This window comes from Erpetoichthys calabaricus, chromosome 4 (genome assembly GCF_900747795.2).
Source record: "Erpetoichthys calabaricus chromosome 4, fErpCal1.3, whole genome shotgun sequence".
NCBI classification, from domain to species: Eukaryota; Metazoa; Chordata; class Cladistia; order Polypteriformes; family Polypteridae; genus Erpetoichthys; species Erpetoichthys calabaricus.
Genome location: NC_041397.2, coordinates 53317897 through 53338607, shown reverse-complemented (window position 1 = coordinate 53338607; position 20711 = coordinate 53317897). Strand labels below are relative to the sequence as shown.

Sequence of the window (20711 nt, the reverse complement as noted above, 5' to 3'; positions counted from 1 at the left end):
TTCCTCTATTAATCTTATACTTCCTGCTCAATTGACTGCCATGGGGTTTAAAGCTTTCAGCCAAGCTGTCCCTCGCCTCTGAAACTCTCTCCCACAAGATACATGTAATATTGACTCTCTTCCAACCTTTAAATCCCGCCTTAAATCACGTTTTTAAGATGGATTATTCTGTTTGAGATACATTTTAGTTGATAAATTTAATTGTATTACCATATTTATTCTGGTTTTATTGCACTGTAATATTTTATTAAATTTTATACTATGACTGTTTTTATTAATGTGTTCTGTAAGTTGTCCTTGTGTGCTTTGAAAGGTGCCTATAAATAAAATATTATTATATTATAATCACAATTTGGGGTGGCACAGTAGCACAGTGGGTAGCGCTGCTGCCTCGCAGTTAGGAGACCCGGGTTCGCTTCCCGGGTCCTCCCTGCGTGGAGTTTGCATGTTCTCCCCATGTCTGCGTGGGTTTCCTCCGGGTACTCAGGTTTCCTCCCACAGTCCAAAGACATGCAGGTTAGGTTCATTGGCGATTCTAAATTGTTCCTAGTGTGTGCTTCGTGGTTGCGTGTGTGTGTGTGTGTGTGCACGCCCTGCCCGGGGTTTGTTTCCTGCCTTGCGCCCTGTGTTGGCTGGGATTGACTCCAGCAGACCCGCGTGACCCTGTAGTTAGGATATAGCGGGTTGGATAATGGATGGATGGAAAAATCACAATTTTCAAGAATAATACTGTAATAAATATGTTATAACATTCAATGTAGACATTTGGTTAGAAAGGAAATACACTTGATTGACATGCCTAAAAATGTAAAGTTTAGTCAAAATAAAAATAATCATACCTTTCTCTTCTTCCTTGCTTGGAAGATATTCTGGCCTTTCTGGAGGCATCTTTCTAACTTCTGGCTTTTTGTCTATGAGAATTGGTACAATGGCATGATGATGTCAACATAAAATAAGTATACAGCAAGACAGTTCTGCTGACAGTCAAATAATCTAAAGTAAAAATGTAAGTCTTTGCCTCAGAATTCAGGAAGATACAATATATTAACCAATTATGGTTAGGTTAAATTTACAGTGCATCCGGAAAGTAATCACAGCGCATCACTTTTTCCACATTTTGTTATGTTACAGCCTTATTCCAAAATGGATTAAATTCATTTTTCCCTCAGAATTCTACACACAACACCCCATAATGACAACGTGAAAAAAGTTTACTTGAGATTTTTGCAAATTTATTATAAATAAAAAAAATTGAGAAAGCACATGTACATATGTATTCACAGCCTTTGCGATGAAGTTCAAAATTGAGCTCAGGTGCATCCTGTTTCCCCTGATTATTCTTGATATGTTTGAATCCTTGATATGTGAATACTTTCCTGATGCACTGTACCTTAATATTTCAAATAAAAACTGAAAAGATGGATTGCTAAAATAGAAAGTTTAGAGATAAATTTGGAAATAAGAGACTTAATTAAATGCCAATTATATTTTGTTGTAAATTCATTAAAAGATACACATTTAAACAAATTCTGTCTAATCGAAACATTAAAAATAAAGTGGGAGAAAAGCAGATAAGAGAAATAAAACAAGAAAAATTTGTTAAAAGGGATTATCAATATGTCATTCTCCCTTTTGTAGGTAAAACAGTGCAGTAGTAAGTATTCAACAGGAGTGCCATGTTTCATGCATGCCGATGCCTATCTGGGTTTTGATTATGAGTTTAAATAATGTTTTCTTTCTGGATGTTTGTAAGCACTCCATGTTTTGTATCTGTATAGTTGAATCATCTTTAATATTCTAAACTGTGCAGTGTGATTTTTCTATGCTGTGGTTTGTTGAGCTGATAACATCACTTCAAGAGAGGCCAACCAAATCAATAGATAGATAAGCTAATAAGAAGGGCAGGCTCAATTATGGGACACACTTTGGACCCGCTGGAGGTAGTAGTGAAGGCGAGAATTAAAACAAAACTGAGTGCCATTACGAACAATGCTACACATCCTCTCTCTAACACATTAACAAGGAGGACTTTCAGCCAGCAAATTATTCAGCATTGTCAAAGAAACGCTACCAGGGCCCCTTTATACCAATGCCAATATGCCTACATAAGCCTCACTCTGACTGGGACTGCCAAGTCAGACGTTTACTTTCTTTTTTAATCATTCTGCCACATGACATGACTTTCCTAGTGATTTTCATTGGCTGCCTTCATTTACATTTACATTTCACACTGAGTTGGGGACAGTTTTAGCACACTCCCATGACCACCAGACATTGAGTCTGACATCTCCAGCAGCTCAAACTGGTCTGAGACTCCCCCCACCAAGATCAAAATAGTTAGATTTTATTTAAAGTCACAAATGCAGGCTCATGTCTGTGTGAGAGCAGACAGCCAGTGCAGTGCACATCTGGAAGTATAATTCATACAAGCTGGTATTTTGGACTACAAAAAAAGAAGATATGCTCAAGTGGCTGATGTCTCATGTTTGTCATATCACGACATAACAGAAAAACAAAAAGTGAATAGATTGTGACTGAACTTGCTATACCTGAAAAGCATTCATACAGGCATCAGCACTGTCAGCTATCACATTAATTGACTGTCAGAATGTGGAGATGACACACAGCAACTGTTGTCAGTAAGTTTGACCTCATCGACTAGAAACAGTGTAATATGCTCCATGGCATAAACTGGGAACAAACCAAGGACCGTGACATTTGTCCTTAAACAACATAGTTTCAGTCCCACCTATACTCTTTCACAAGAGGTCAATTAAGTGTGCCCTAATACCCTAACTTAAATCTAAACCTAACCTAAAAGTCTTCAGCAAGTAAAAAGAAACTTACCGTGCAACCTACATCTATCATGAATAGTACTGATTAGCAAATTTTGCTAAAACGCTATTTGTAATGAATTTAGTGTAGTTAATCAAGGGTGCGGAACCACCAACCCAACCAAATCCTCTCAGCTGCCTGCGGCAATACCTTTAAGTCTTGCGGTGACAGCAAGCAGCTATGCAGCCAAATCAACTCTATGCAGGCAATTAGCTGTTGCCGTGGCTCCAGATCCTTAACAGGTGCCCCTGGGGAGGTATCCCACCTTTTCTTTGATCACACCTTGGGGAACTCTGGGAAGTAGTCCAATGGAGGCAATAATAGACCTGGAAAGTGATGGGCAGGAGCTTTGGGGGGAGGTGCTAGACACATTTACAGAGAAAGACAGTGAGGACTTGGAGTTCCCACCAGCTACAGCAACACAGTGGGGCAGGGGCAGGGGCAGTGCATCAGCTGCTGAGAACCAGACTCTGGCAGCAATGGAGAAGCAGCTGCATGTTACTCTTATAGCTGACTCTGTTGACCTGGGATCAGACTTGGTGGAAGAGGATGAGGGTGAAAGTGACAGACCATGGGTGCCACCTATCCACTCGTAGAGCAGCAGCTCTTGCAGTGTGGCAGCAGCATCAGAGGCAATAGCTGCAGGGCCGCCACAGAGCCCAGTACTAGGCACTCTCCTGCTTTGGTAGGCAGTAACACTGGAAGGCAGCAGTCAGAAGTAGACACCCAGATCCATGATGTGCTGAGTGTTGCCACCACCAAGGCGGCCAGGCTGATGGTGTGCACGTCACCCGTCTGGGCCTAAGTTAGCATACTGAGAGAGGATCAGGCCACTATGGACTACAACCTCTGCAGGCAGAAGGTACGTAGGGGGCAGCCTGGTTCCCATGTGAGCACTATCCCGCTCATCAACCATATGAAGAAACACCATTGGCTGCTGTGGAATCAGTATCAGGGCAGCATAGGGCAGGGCTGACAGGCCTTCACTGGGTCATCTTCAGTATGTGTTGCCCACTCCCACTCGGAGGCACTACTTGAATCAGAGTCTGCCAGTGGAAGCCAGTCCTCAGCTCCAGAAGCTCACACCCAGAGGCGGCCAGTGTGCAGCTCTTCCTCTTCCATGCCCTCTCCTACCCCTCCTGTTAGCGTACAACAACAGTCTACCATCATCCAGTTGCTGGCATGCAAGAAGCCCCTGCCACTAAGCCACCCCTAAATACAGCTCCTGTCCTTTTGGCTTTTAGATACAGTCCCCTTCCGCCAGCTGAGGAGTTGTGGCATCCCCACCTGGTAGATCCCTAGCCGCCATTATTTTGACAGAAAGGCTGTCCCAGCCCTCCACTAGCATGTGGCACAGAATGTAGGCCTGTCACTCAACCTCGCTGTGGGCAGAAAAGTCCACTTTACCACCATCACATAGACAAGCAGGCACAGGCAGAGGCGGTACATATCATTTACTGCCCATTGGGCTACACTCCTAGGGACTTGGGAGGGTGCCATTAGGGGGGCAACATTAGAGTTAGTAGTACCACCGTGGGGGATCAGGGACAGACCAGACCCACTCCCTTCCTCTGCAACTCCCACTTTCCCCTACTGCATAGCTGCCTCCAACCCAGAGTCAAGCTGCACTGAGCCATCCAGCAAACGCCCCCGTAGCTATGCTATGGCTCTGCACAGCCGGTGCCAGGCTGTACTGCAGCTCGTGTGTCTTGGTGAGAAGAGCCATACTGGGCCTTCGGAAACACTGGACAGGCAGTGTGGTGTTAAACAATGGCACCAAACTACTGGCCACCCTGCGACTTGGTAAATTGACCCACGTGCTCAATCTTGTGGTGCAGAGGGTCCTCCAAACTTACCCGGGGTTGGGCAAGCTTCTGAGCAAGATACAATGGATCTGCAGCCATTTTCGCTGCTCCACTAATGCCAGCGCATTGCTTGCAAAAATGCAGCAGCAGTACCACCTGCCCCCCATATGTTGGTTTGTGATGCAGAAACATGGTGGAACTCCACCCTGTACAGGATGAGGAGGAAGAGGCAGCAAGGGGCTTACAGAAGGAGCATGAGCAGGCACAGAGGGCAGTGCCTATTGTCAGGAGGTGGGGGGACACTGAGGAGGAAGAAGATAGTCAGAAAATGGTGGGCAGGGGGCTCCTCTACAACATGGCTGCACATATGCTGCAATGCCTTACGAGGGACCCCCAGATTAAAACAATAAAACAGAGGAATGATTACTGGGTGGGCACCTTACTTTATCCCCAGTACAAAGCCAAGATGGGAGAGTTTATGGAGCCCAGCAAGTAGGAACGGAGGATGTGTCACCTCTGTTCTATCCTTACAAGCAAGCGGCTTCAAGTGTAACCCCACCCTCACCTTCCCGCTGCCTCTCTACATGTCCATCAGACAGCTGTCACTAGCAGCACCAGCAGCTGTGGTGGTGGCAATCTGATGGATGTATGGAGAGAGTTTTTCTAGCCTAAACGACCCAGTTTGACACAGGGTGACAATTACAGCAGTCACTGCCAGCGCCTGGACAACATGGTAACTACCTGAGGTGCCTGAGTGCAAGTGATTATATATGCACTGATGACCCCATGGAGTTCTGGGGGGATGAGGCTGGATTTAAGCCGGAAGCTTGCTCAATATGCTTCCAGCTTCTTGTCTGAGCGGGCTTTCAGTGCTGCAGGTGGGGAACTCAAAGACAAGAGCACCTGGTTGTCCACAGATTCTGTGGACAGACTGACCGTTATAAAAATGAATGAGTCCTGGATCAGCAGAGATTTCCAGGCCTTTCTGCTGATTACACAGACTATTGCTCTCTATTAGTTTTCCTTCTGTTTCTTCGTAAATCTTATGTACACTGGGCTTGTGGGGTCCACAACTCTGTAAATTCATAATACCTGCTCCTGTTGCCACTGCCAACAAGACATGCTACTGTTCTGATATTTAATTCAATTAATTTTATCACAGAAAGGCATGGTGTTGCAGTGGCTGGCACTGCTGCCTCACAGGTCAGGTCACATTTCTGGCCAAAATAATTGGTTCAGTATAGTTGGGAGTTGCTTCCCTAGCCCTTTTGACACTTAAAAAACCCAGTGAGACTGGATTAAAAAAGTACTCCCTTTGGAGTTAATTTATTTGAATTTTCTGGTTTTAAAGATCTTCTTATTTGACTTTAGAATCCAATTCGACATTTTATCTTTGTTTACATGAAACATAGGACTGCTTTCTGATTACGACGCTTGCACATCTCTCACTACATTCTTTCTTGTTCGATCTTTCGGAAGCACAGTCGCGCAGTGGTTGGCACTATGAACAGCTCACAATCATGCTCACAGTTAGTATCACTAGTCTACTGGCTGGCACACTGCAGATTTGAACACTGGGAGAAACTTGGGATTAGCAGAGAAAACTCATGCAGATATAAACAGAACATGCAGACTTCACGGAAACGAAAGGTGCTAAGGCAGCTGTTGAACTATTCTAGCATCAGTATTCATACCTGTATTTTACATTTTCCATAAAAACAAATGCTATAAAATGTAAGGCCATGAAGGCACATTAATACTGTATATAGTAGATGAACTCAGTTTAAGGAGTTTAACAGATAAGTAAATAATGCATGTTCTCAAATTTTATTTTTATGAAACATATACAGTATAAATAATGAGTTATCTCTGTTTGTCACACTCGCCAAATGTGCAGGTCGATCTTTGAGTTCCACATCAATATAACAGCCACGTACAGAATGAAAACGAACCTCAAAGGAGCCTGATGAAAACACAGGAGATAACAAAAGATTTATTACTATTTACAAAATGTTTTTATCTTTTTGATAGAAAAAAAAGTGCAAAACATCAGCGCAGAGAGTTTGGAGAGCCTTCAGCACGACTTCAAAAAATAGAATGAGTATGGAGCATCAATCATGACACGCCATTTTGAATTTTCTGCCTCTAACTCTTTTTAGGGCAGACTTTTTTCCTTTTCTCCCAGGGTGAATATTTTTCCAATAATCTCAGTTTTCTGAAAAGCACACAAAGCAATAGTTTCTCACATAAATCAACATAAAATGAACTACGTACTTTTCCTGACTTTTGACTATGAGTTTGTCCACTTTGTTTTGACAAAATATATGATTGCGAGTCTCTGACTGTGTTCTTTCTTCTTTGATCTCAGGGGGGCATAGTGGTGCAGTGGTTGGCACTGGCCACAATAATCAGTACAGTATAGTTGGCAGAAATTTCCCTAGCCCTCAGAGACACTTTAAAGACGAGTGCACCATTATAATCTAGTCAAATCTAGTTTAGTTAGTACTTCCCCATTGACTTTAATGCCTTTTGTCAACTTTGTTGAATATTGGGAACATTTCCATGTTTTCAGGGAAGTCACGGTGCAGCGAACTTGGCAATGTTCACTTATCACTAATCATAAATACAGAGTACCTCCCAAAGTTTGCTTTAGCTATGGAGCACGGGCAGAATAGAAGAACAATGTCCCCAATTTTGCTGATAAATAGAACCATGCCTTGGCGATTCTAAATTGGCCCTAGTGTGTGCTTGGTGTGTGGGTGTGTATGTGTGTGTGTCCTGCGGTGGGTTGGCACCCTGCCCGGGATTGGTTCCTGCCTTGTGCCCTGTGTTGGCTGGGATTGGCTCCAGCAGACCCCCGAGACCCTGTGTTCGGATTCAGCGGGTTGGACAATGGATGGATGGATGGATAGAACCATGCCATGGATTTGATGGATTCCATGCAAATTATCTATAATATTACATTAATTAAGCAAACCTGGAAAATCTTCATTGTATCTCTGGCAGATTTTTACATAAGATTATTAGCATGAAATTCTAATTATTATAAGCTTTTGATACATTTTATACAGAATACCAAATCAATTTAAAAAAAAAGAAAAACTCCATGTACCATTATGAACAGAATTTTGTTGTGTAAATAATGTACACGGAAGCCTGAGAATTATTAGCACCCTTTGTGACAATGACATTTGTTTTTTTAAATAAGCAGGGTTATTAAACTTTGTGTTTAATCCAAAAAAAATGTTTAAGCTATAGTTGTTTATTCCAATGCAGTTATTTACAAAATAAATGCCCCATGGCTCCTTTTCTGCATGTCTGTTAGGATTTTCCTCCTACATGCCAAAGACATAAATGTAAGGTTGTCAACTCTAAATTATTCCAGTCTGAGTGAGGATACAATGGACTAAAAAAACCCATTCTGGATTATTTCCCAACTTGTCCCTGGTTCTTCAAGGACAGGCACTGGCTATCCATTTTAAAGAATATTATACTGACAAATTAGGTGCTGGCTTTCACTGTACAGCTGCAGGTTTACACAGTTTGACAAGCATCAGTGCAAACAATTAAAAAGATTGGGTATGTGTTTGAAAATAATTTCATTTTCATCCAGCAACCTCCCCATCTTTATTCAATATCAGACTACTCAAATTCGAATGACAGGATCATAATTCAAAACTTCTACAAGCCATTTGTTGTGGGACTTGCCCATGTGTGACATTTTTTTAACCACTCAATCATATCGGTAAGTCATCATGCATCACAAAGAAAGAGGTTAAGAAGAACATCTACCGTATGAATGATCCTAAAAATTTCAATGCTTTTGTAATAGCCATTCAACACAGATGATTAAGAGCCTCTCTTGTCTACTAATAAAAGCACACCCACAGTTGTAAAGCAAATATTTAACAAAATAAGCTCAAATTAGCAAAAAGTGTATAGATTTTGTAAGGTAAAAAGTGACTTAAAAAAGATAGATGAGTGAAATGATTTGGAAATATGTTTATTTCATTGACAGTTTTAGTCCAGGAAATACAGGGCGTTCCCCTTTGTTTTAAAATAAAACAATCAAACATGAATGTGATGCATGTTACATAATACTGATTGTTTGTAAGAATGCATCATTAATTATTACTGTGCTATAAGGCCACCTCTCGAATACTGTTTAGTGGAAATGTAATCAAATAAAAAGAGATGTGTCATCAACTAAACTTACTAACACAAATTTTCATCTGCGGGTTAGAATAGCTCATGTATTTCAAACACATACTCAAAGATCTATCAAAAATAAACTGGCACAGTGTGTGACTGGCAAAGGAATGACATGTTCTCCAAGACTTTCACCCACTGGTTCAAGCCTGTGAACAAGATGCATTTGCAAGGCAGTCTGTGTTAATTAGAATGAATACAAAGTGGTTTTTAGTCATATCTATTTCAAAATCTTGTTTCAGTTGCATTAAAATAATGCTTATACTGAAATGAGGTGAGATTTTGGTCAGAAGTCCTAAAGTACAACTGAAAGAGAAGAAGAAATTCAGGAGATGATTAGGAACAAAGTCAGAGACTTGCACAAGAAATCAAGACTGAGTACACACCAAAAACCCAAACATGTTTCAAAGCTTTAAGTCTAAGCAGTGTCATAGCCACATGTGCTCTCTTTACGGGGAAGACAGGAGACCTACTGACACAAAACCTCTGCTCTTGAGTGAGTGTGGGATATATGAAAATACAATCAGCACGAGAGAACAAATGCATATAATAATAGGCCCCTTTTAATTATACATGTAAAATTATGTTAATAAGCCAGATTTATTTTAACAATATATTCACTTTACTACATTTTGTATCTTTTTATATTACTGATTACGTGTAAAAACATTGCAATTGAATACCCTTGATTATCTGCAGTTCAAGAATTATGCATTTGACAGAAGAAACAGCTAGAAACAGACATTGTCAGACCACAACAGGAAAATTAAAAGACTGTGAAACAGGTCATTTTTGAAAAATACTGCAATAACTAAAGGAGAAAAATATGTACATAATTAAAAGAACTTTTAGAGGAGGATACTGTTGTTTATTTTAGTACAGTGTCATACATGTCAGTTTAATTATAAAGGCAAAGTTTGATTAGTTTTACCAATATTTCAGTTAACATTGCGTTATCATACCTAAATTCAGTGTTAAAAAAATAATGTTAGTAGTGCCTCATGCACATGTGAAAATATTACCTGCAATTTGTTTACCAACTGGAGCAGCAGGAGGCGGTGGCTTCCTAGGTCTCTATAAAAGCAATAAAAATACTTGGAGCTTAACATATATGCCCATAAATGTAAAAGAAATTAACATTGGGGAAAGAACCAGCATCAAAATTATAATGATTAGAAATCATGTAAATAGAAAACAGAAAAACAGCAAAAGTAGAAATGAATGCTGCATTTATAAACATATACCTAGTCTCTATGCATTTACCACCCTTCGGAAACACTGGAGACAGATGTCCAAATAATTTAATTAATAATAAGACTACAACTAATTCTGAAAAACTGCCAGAAATGGTGCCATCTTTGTTTGGAGACCTATTTAACACTGGCCAATATATAATATAAAAATGCTTGCACCAGTTCTAATATAGATCGCTAAACATCTGACAAAGAGAATGTTGCAAATAAAACTTAGTTAATGTTTCAAAAAGAAAACTGAATAAAAAACCTCTTTCAAAACAGTTTGAAAAGGAAAATGGAATATATTTATGATGAATACTAAGATATTTAATGTAATTTATTAATACTTACTACTAAAAGACTATGGACATTTGTTACATCTACAATGTGCACAATCAGTCATGAAATCATTTCAATATGTAAAGTGAACTGTCAATAATACAAACATCCTAAAATCTATGACACAACACAAAAGAAAAAAACTTTTTGCAAACACTAAAATAGATTAAGTAAGACAAGAGACACAGCACACTTCTTACTGTCTGTCCTACCTCTTTTTCAGTGTCTTGGGATAATATCTTAACAAAATTGTCAGGAAATAGCCCTCGTTTTCCATTCAACTCTCCCTGCCACCAGCCAGCATCTGTACAATCCTGTAAAAATATATTTTGAACACATTTAAAAGAAATTAAAAAGTGAACAGTGACAATTATCAGCTACTTAATCAGTACTTTATATATATATAAAAAAAAAGCCAAAGCTACTAGTGACATTTTCCTACCATAGAACCTTGTGGAATCTATGGAAGCATATTATGGCCACAGAGAAAAAAAATTAGGGGCACAGTCGGGGGAAAAAAGGTATATTTTGTGATTAAAAGTCGAAATTTCAAATTTAATCTCTTTCCAAAGGCATGCAGGTTAGGGGGATTGGTGATGCTAAATTGCTGCTAGTGCACTATATATGTGTGCTCGTACAGCTCATCTAACTGTCCCTTTGGCCTACCACCTGGAAGAAGCCAATCCAGAACCAGAATCAGGAGCCCACTGTTGTACTTTCTCTACCTCTGACCCCTGATATCTCCAGCAGTCAAAAACCCCAGGTCACTTTGTTATGACATCAGCCTGTGGACAGAGAGTGAGTAAGGTGCAGTTTTTTCTTTTGCTTCATGGCATTAAACAGGATTTATCTTGTGGTACACTAACCACTTATGACGTTTGGTCTCCATTTTTATTGACACTCTATATTTGATTATTTAGAATTTAAAACGCATCACATACTGTAGCAGTAAAACATTTTTTTTAAAGCAGCTTATGTGGGTGAACATTTCATTGTGTTAATATTAAACACAACATGGAGGCTTTCGGTCCAGATGAGGTGGTTTATCTTCTGGATCTTACATGAGAAGATGTGATTGACACAACTATCTGTTCCTCTCTGGCATCCCTATATAGTATGTTATCTGGTCATTCAAAAAGTAAAGGCTAAGCTCAGTTCTAAAATTGAGAAGACAAAAATCCCCATATTGATAAAATGTTCTAAACGTAGTTAGTAGTTTGTTTTCCCATTATTCTGTTATGAGAGAAATATGCAACCTATTTTAGTCAACACTTTAAACGGTTTTAGTTTAAACAACAGTTTAATCAAACCCAGAATGTGTGTGTTTAAATGAGAGTTTAAGGTTAAATACGGAAGTATTCTGCATAACATTTGAATATTTTTGTGTTTGCAAATACAACATGCGGTGAAACAGTTCAGTGTATTGTAGTATTGTAGGATAGTGCTCTGTAATACTGATAAGGGACCACAGAGTTAGAATCTTGACTTCATTTCCCCATTGCCATCAACACAAAGACACACACAGCAGTGAGTCAGGTGACTATGAAATTTGCTCTGTGTGAGTAAGCACGTGTGCTACCTGTTCCTCTAATCAGTGGATTTCACGGCTTAATGCAACACATTTGATAGTGTTTTGGTAATGTGCATATTTAAACACTAACATTGTTAAGTTTAATTTTAGTAAGGTAGATTTTGATCAGATGCGGCAAAGATTAAAAAAGATAAACCAAATAAGCTTTTTAAGTATGGAGTCAGTCAAGAAGCAGAGATTATAATTAAAAACATTTTTATATACAGTGCATCCGGAAAGTACTCACAGCGCATCACTTTTTCCACATTTTGTTATGTTACAGCCTTATTCCAAAATGGATTAAATTCATTTTTTTTCTCTCAGAATTCTACACACAACACCCGATAATGACAACGTGAAAAAAGTTTACTTGAGATTTTTGCAAATTTATTAAAAATAAAAAAACTGAGAAATCACATGTACATAAGTATTCTCAGCCTTTGCTCAATATTTTGTCAATGCACCTTTGGCAGCAATTACAGCCACAAGTCTTTTTGAATATGATGCCACAAGCTTGGCACACCTATCCTTGGCCAGTTTCGCCCATTCCTCTTTGCAGCACCTCTCAAGCTCCATCAGGTTGGATGGGAAGCGTCAGTGCACAACCATTTTAAGATCTCTCCAGAGATGTTCAAGGTGCATCGACAAAGTATTGAGCAAAGGCTGTGAATACTTATGTACATGTGATTTCTCAGTTTTTTTTATTTTTAATAAATTTGCAAAAATCTCAAGTAAACTTTTTTCATGTTGTCATTATCGGGTGTTGTGTGTAGAATTCTGAGGAAAAAAATGAATTTAATCCATTTTGGAATAAAGCTGTAACATAACAAAATGTGGAAAAAGTGATGCACTGTGAATACTTTCCGGATGCACTGTACAACGCAGATAAATTCCTCCAAAAATCTAGAAGCAGTAAGAAATATGATTGAACTCCTTGGTAGATAAACAAGGAGCTGAAAAATCCACTGATAACCATGGGGCCACTACTAACAGCAGTGATGAAAAAAAATATGAGTAGAGCTAAAAGGCGGTTAGAGAGAAAGACTGCTGAAATGGGGAAAGATTACTTTAAAGAGATTTTTTTCAGTATTAAAAAAATGGTCAGGGAGGAGGTGAAGTGCCTAAACGTTCTATTCTTGTTAAAGTTTACACATGTGAAGAAGTTCACAACTTCCCTACAGTTCCTTTACTAACAAGTCACATAATGATTTGTGAACTTTAGATGGAGAAGTTATGCACAGATTAAAAATCACCAAGACCAAATAACATTTATCCTAATAATGCCGACGGGGTTGGTAAATGCATATGTAAACCACTGATCGTTTAGTTTTTGAAAATCCCTTAAATACAAGAGTTCAGAAGGATTAGCATATTATTCAATTATATAAAAATGATTGGCTAAATCAAGTACCTATAGGCTAGTAAGCTTAACGTGCATCACAGTTAAACTGATGGAAGCAATTATTAAGAAAAAAGGATTACATGACAAGAACAGGTGTCTTGGTAAACAGTCAACAAGGAGTTCAAATGGGTGAGACTGTGTTTCAGTAATATGCTGGGATTCTATGAGGATGCCACAAAAACAAATGATCAGAATATATTATTTATCTGGAAAGGATTAGATAAGGCAAAAGTCATTTAACTAAAAGTCATTTAACTAAAAGAAGTAGGTATAGAAAATAGGTTCAAACTTGGCTTAACAACTGGAAATAATGGATTATAGTGAGCTGATTTTAAAATAAGCATACCTCAGGAACCAGGTGTTTTGAAACTTTAAAGTACTTTAAGAGAAGGACACTGAAGTCATAATGGACTCTTCACTTTCTACAACCAGATGGAGTACAGAAACTATTGATAAGGCAAACAAAATGCTAGGTTATATAGCATGACATGTATAGTAAAAGTCAAAAGATTACACTTAACCCTTATAATGCACGAGTGACGCCTTACCTGGAGCAGTGTGTACAGTTTTAGTCTAGAAGCTTCTAAAATCTCCATCGCTACAGAAAGTTCAGAAAGGAGCAACTAGACCAATACCAGGGGCCTCATGTATAAACGGTGCGTACGCACAGAAATGTTGCGTACGAACGTTTCCATGATCAAATTGCGATATATAATCTAAACTTGGCATAAAGCCACACATATTTCCACGGTACCTCATACCTTGGCGTACGCAATTTCTCCGCTCGGTTTTGCAGACTGGCGGCACCCAGCGTCAAAGCAGTGCTACTGTTCCTGTGTGGTCACCCCTTCTTTCTTAGGCCCACGTTCCTGACGCGGCTTTATAAATACACTGAAATTAACTGCATATTGTTTATTAGTGTAATGCATCTGATTGTAATTAACCTGTAGCAATATAATGGTCCAGGGAATAGCTATAGTATTCCAAATACCATAACTGCTTTAGCGTTGTTACGCTCACTGCATCTTCTTCTTCTTTCAGCTGCTCCCGTTAAGGGTTGCCACTGCAGATCATCTTTTTCCATATTGCTCTAACTGCACCACTCGGAGTATTTATATCACTGTATCCGAGTGGGGAATCACAGCAGCAGCTGATCGGAAAGAGAATTATCGGTATACAGTTTCAAGTACACACTACCTCAACCACGGCAAAAAGCGTCAAAGCCTTTCCTGTACAGACCTCGCGTTTCAGAAACGGTTTCATCCCAAGAACTATAAACGCACTCAATCAGTCCATCAAGTGTTCCTTGTAGCACTGTTTATACTTATAAGTACAATTACCCCAATGTAAACTTGCATTACAGTTATAATATTGCACAACCTGCGCCACTTTATAAAGCTCGTATGATGACAATATCATTTTTAAGATGAAATGCAGAAAAATATGTTGCTTATAGTATACAGATAAAACTTTAACTTCATTTAAATAATCTGTATTGTTACTAATTAAACATGTGAGGACACGGTGCCGCAGTGCTAGCTAGTTCACGGATAGCTCCTGCCTTGCGCTGTATTATTGCTGGTGCTGACATGACACTTGAAGGATAGACGGATAGAATAATTAAACATTTATTACAAAGATATTTCAATGTTCCTTAAAAGTTTTGAAGAATCGGCGTTCCAAGCTTACAGATGGCTTAACGTCTATAACAGAGCTGATTGTGTGGCGATTGGGTATTTGGAGAAAGAAAAGTAAGGACAGGAATTGGAGGTTAGTACGTTTGAAAGAGACAGAACTTCTGTAATAAATTATTTCATCGAAGGTCGCACATGGCGCAGCAAGCCTCTTGCGTGAGATATGAACAATCACTGCGCCACCGTGTTCCCATGTTTAATAACATGCTTTCATTCCTATCATCATGAAAATGATATCACGTATACATCTCAGTATTTTAATTATTCAGAGAGCTGTAATATCACGAATGTAATGGATTCTGTGTCCTGTCGGAGAAAGTGAAAGAACGGAAGCACGTAGTGATTCACACACATAGAGCACATAGATGATCAAATACAGAACAAAGCATTTAACGTGCTACTTGAGAAACTAGTAAAATAAACGATTTTAAGATGAAGTTTATGATGTTCTACTTTAATGGCAAAATAAACTATGCGATTAAAGTGGAAATTTTGAGATTAAAGTGACATTTCGTGCTTTTTTCCCCACTGTGTGCCTATTTTTTTTGTCTGTACCCTAATAAGCTTTCATATGACACTCAGACGGTGGGCTACGACTTGCCTTTTCACGGCGACTTTGATATGTGATTTCTTTTTTATTTCGGGCACTGTGCGACTTTGTGAACTTGATCTTTCGAGTTTCTCCGACACTCTGTCACTCGATCAACTTTCTTTTGTTGATTATACCACTGTTTAAACCAACAAATAGTACGTTTTTCCTTTGCCTCCACTTGGTATTCGCTGAAATTCTTATATTTTCCCCTGTGCTTTTCACAGAAGGCTATTTATATTGATTTGCATATTCAAAGAGGCGTAATTCTGGGAGGAGTTGGGGCGGGACAGAAGGCGCGTGCACGTGCGTCACTTTTCACGCTGATCGGGATTTATGTAGTGGAAGAACGTGAAAGTTTGCGTGTGCACAGATTCCTGCATCTGGATTTTTCTGTGCGTACACACAATCCCGCTTTTGTGCTTATGCCATGTTATAGTGTGAGTTCTATGCACGCCGTTATACATGAGGCCCCATGACTGTGAGGTATGAGTAATGAAGAAAGATTGATTGAGATTAACCCTTTCAGTTTAAGCAAAAAAAGATAAATATTAAATGTTCCCTTTAAATTATGGAATGAATTATGGATAGTATGGTGGATTCCAGCCTAATTTTAAATCAAGATCTTAAATACAGATGGAAACTAACGCAGGTTTCTTACAAATTTTAGAAAGTTTTTTTTCTTCACACAAACAAGGCATAAATTATTAAGTAGTGTGATAGAGAGTTATAATTGAGAAACATCCAAAACTTGGCTCAGTGTTATTTTGGAAAAATTAGGTGAACAGAATTGGTGACATGTGTTGGCCTGAATGGTTTGTTCTCATCAAAATTGTTCTAATGTTCAAATAACAAACTTAATTAGTCTGACCCTCCCCTCTGCAAATTACCAATAAAGATAATCCAAGCAAGAGAGAGCGTCAGCACAAAACATTAAATGCTTGTGATTATGCAATTAGCAATTAATGCTGACATAAATGGCATGGTTAGACAATGAAAAAATTACTACGGAATTTCAAGGTCCAATGGACTAGCACAAACTAAAGTGACAAAGTAGAGAGAAGATAGAATACTTCTATTAATCTGGCTTGTACAAAACAAAGACAAATGGACATGTTTTGTTTATTATTTCATTCAAGATTCTTTTCTTTTTTAAAATAATATCTTAACTAGATAAGATAGATTTTTGGTTGTGGTAATTGAGCATATTTTTTTAAACTTTCAATTGTTTTCACAATATTATGATCTGCCTAACAAATACAAATATCAGGCAGAACAATAGGACAGTTTTAGAAAGGCCCAGCATATACACAATAGTCAAAAAACAAGCCAAATTAGTTACCAGTGAAGCAAGAAATCTAGCATCAAAAACCAATATGTAAACCAATACTTAAATGCAACAATCTCTATAATATATACACACATATTTTGATTTGGATAGATCTGCAACCAGGAAGTACATAACGTTAACCTTAATACTTTCGCAACAGTTGATGTCAAGCATCACCCAGCTGGTCATCCTATCCAGGTAAAGTGGTAGCAACTGCTATCAAAACCACAAATTGTGAGCGCTGTAAAAATACAAGATGATGTCATGGGAAGAGGTAAACACATTTTAATAGCTTCAAAGTGTATTTAAACAAAATATGAATGAAAGGTATGAATTCAGCTTCCTAAAAATCCCTAACTGTAACCAAAATGTCAAAATAACTACAGACAAATATAGTAAAAGAATGAGAAAACAAATATATCATAAAACACAAAGTACATAAAATCTATGAGTTAAAATAAAGACCTGAAGCACTTAACATATTTTATAAAACTAATACTGATACTCAGGTAACATCCAGTTTTAAGGACAGCTTATTGCTGTTAGATGGTGCATTCAAAGTGTTTAATGTAGCTGGTGCTTAAGTATACCTTCAAAAATACTTTCTGGTCAGTTGCTAAAATTAAAAATGATGACTCTTATACTTTTAATATACCAAAATAAGATGAAAGTATGCACATAATTCCACATTACATTTTCTATATTTAGAAAATGACAATGATAATTAGATATAAGCAATGAGTACAAAGAATAAAAAAACAATAATTATGAGTTTCGTCAATATGTAGTAAACATTGTGTATAAGCTGAAAAACAAAAACTATGTGTATGCCTCTATAGATTCTTTTATATTTTTGTCATTGTAAAAATATTTTAAATGTTCCACTTATGTATATTGTTATTTGAATGTTTGTGAAGACCTTTTGTAGTTACACAGTCACTAGCTGTTATGGTCTGCTCTGGGGTTTTCCTTGGAGTTATTTTTTTCCCCCTCCTTTAACCGTCACCTTATCGTGGTGGAGGGGTTTGCGTGTCCCAATGATCCTAGGAGCTCTGTTGTCCGGGGCTTTATGCCCCTGGTAGGGCCACCCAAGGCAAACTGGTCCTAGGTGAGGGATGAGACAAAGAGCGGTTAAACAAACCTCCTATGAAGAAAAACAATTTTGGACGGCGTTTTCCCTTGCCCGGACGCAGGTCACCGGGGCCCCACTCTGGAGCCAGGCCTGGAGGTGGGGCTCGATGGCGAGCGCCTGGTGGCCGGGCCTGCACCCATGGGGCTCGGCCGGGCACAGCCCGAAGAGGCAACGTGGGTCCCCCTTCCCATGGGCTCACCACCTATGGGAGGGGCCAAGGAGATCGGGTGCAGTGTGAGTTGGGTGGTGGCCGAAGGCGGGGACCTTGGCGGTCCGATCCTCGGCTACAGAAACTGGCTCTTGGGATGTGGAATGTCACCTCTCTGAAGGGGAAGGAGCCTGAGCTAGTGCGCGAAGTTGAGAGGTTCCGGCTAGATATAGTCGGACTCACCTCGACGCACAGCTTGGACTCTGGAACCAATCTCCTTGAGAGGGGCTGGACTCTCTACCACTCTGGAGTTGCCCCCGGTGAGAGGCGCCGAGCAGGTGTGGGTATACTTATTGCCCCCCAACTTGGAGCCTGTACATTGGGGTTTACCCCGGTGGACGAGAGGGTAGCCTCCCTTCGCCTTCGGGTGGGGGGACGGGTCCTAACTGTTGTTTGTGCGTATGCACCGAACAGCAGTTCGGAGTACCCACCCTTTTTGGAGTCCCTGGAGGGGGTGCTAGAGGGCATACCTTCTGGGGACTCCCTCGTTCTGCTGGGAGACTTCAATGCTCACGTGGGCAATGACAGTGAGACCTGGAAGGGCGTGATTGGGAGGAATGGCCCCCCTGATCTGAACCCGAGCGGTGTTTTGTTATTGGACTTCTGTGCTCGTCACGGATTGTCCATAACGAACACCATGTTCAAGCATAGGGGTGTTCATATGTGCACTTGGCACCAGGACACCCTAGGCCTCAGTTCGATGATCGACTTTGTGGTCGTGTCGTCGGACTTGCGGCCACATGTCTTGGACACTCGGGTGAAGAGAGGGGCGGAGCTGTCAACTGATCACCACCTGGTGGTGAGTTGGCTTCGATGGTGGGGGAGGATGCCGGTCAGGCGGGGTAGGCCCAAACGTGTTGTGAGGGTCTGCTGGGAACGTCTGGCAGAGCCCCCTGTCAGAAGTAGCTTCAACTCCCACCTCCGGCAGAACTTCGACCACATCCCGAGGGAGGTGGGGGACATTGAGTCCGAATGGGCCATGTTCCGTGCCTCTATTATTGAGGCAGCTGACCGGAGCTGTGGCCGTAAGGTGGTCGGTGCCTGTCGTGGCGGCAATCCCCGAACCCGCTGGTGGACACCGGCGGTGAAGGATGCCGTCAAGCTGAAGAAGGAGTCCTACAGGATCCTTTTGTCCTGTGGGACCCCGGAGGCAGCTGATAGATACCGGCAGGCCAAGCGGAATGCAGCTTTGGTGGTTGCTGAGGCAAAAACTCGGGCGTGGGAGGAGTTTGGGGAGGCCATGGAGAATGACTTTCGGACGGCTTCGAGGAGATTCTGGTCCACCATCCGGCGTCTCAGGAAGGGGAAGCAGTGCAGTGTCAACACTGTATATGGTGGGGATGGTGCGCTGCTGACCTCGACTCGGGACGTTGTGGGTCGGTGGGGGGAATACTTCGAAGACCTCCTCAATCCCATTAACATGCCTTCCAATGAGGAAGCAGAGCCTGGGGACTCAGAGGTGGGCTCCCCCATCTCTGGGACTGAGGTCACCGAGGTGGTCAAAAAACTCCTTGGTGGCAGGGCCCCGGGGGTGGATGAGATATGCCCGGAGTTCCTCAAGGCTCTGGATGCTGTAGGACTGTCTTGGCTGACACGCCTCTGCAACATCGCATGGACATCAGGGACAGTGCCTCTGGATTGGCAGACCGGGGTGGTGGTCCCCCTCTTTAAGAAGGGGGATCGGAGGGTGTGTTCCAACTACAGAGGGATCACACTCCTCAGCCTCCCTGGAAAAGTCTATTCAGGGGTCCTGGAGAGGAGGGTCCGTCGGATAGTCGAGCCTCGGATTCAGGAGGAACAGTGTGGTTTTCGTTCTGGTCGCGGAACAGTGGACCAGCTCTATACCCTTAGCAGGGTCCTGGAGGGTGCATGGGAGTTTGCCCAACCAGTCTACATGTGTTTTGTGGACTTAGAAAAGGCATTCGACCGTGTCCCTCGGGGAATCCTGTGGGGGGTACTCCGAGAGTATGGGGTACCGGCTCCCCTGATAAGGGCTGTTCAGTCCCTGTACGATTGGTGCCAGAGCTTGGTCCGCATTGCCGGCAGTAAGTCGAACCCGTTTCCAGTGAGAGTTGGACTCCGCCAGGGCTGCCCTTTGTCACCGATTCTGTTCATAACTTTTATGGACAGAATTTCTAGGCGCAGCCAGGGTGTTGAGGGGGTCCGGTTTGGTGGGCTCAGGATTGGGTCACTGCTTTTTGCAGATGATGTTGTCCTGTTTGCTTCATCAGGCCGTGATCTTCAGCTCTCTCTGGATCGGTTCGCAGCCGAGTGTGAAGCGGCTGGGATGAGAATCAGCACCTCCAAATCCGAGACCATGGTCCTCAGCCGGAAAAGGGTGGAGTGCCCTCTCAGGGTTGGTA

General features: G+C 41.0%; 1 protein-coding gene across 2 annotated transcripts in view; it reads right to left on the bottom strand.

The window, feature by feature from the left end:
* The window catches only part of sh3kbp1 (SH3-domain kinase binding protein 1), a 370773-nt gene that overhangs the window by 67933 nt on the left and 282129 nt on the right, over positions 1-20711 (bottom strand). For both annotated transcript variants that reach the window (XM_051926913.1, XM_051926912.1), the window contains exons 9-11: positions 10636-10737; positions 9872-9923; positions 840-911 (exon numbers count right to left, since the gene is read on the bottom strand). In XM_051926913.1, coding sequence (XP_051782873.1) covers positions 840-911; positions 9872-9923; positions 10636-10737 — 226 coding nt within the window. The remainder of the gene's footprint in view (positions 1-839; positions 912-9871; positions 9924-10635; positions 10738-20711) is intronic.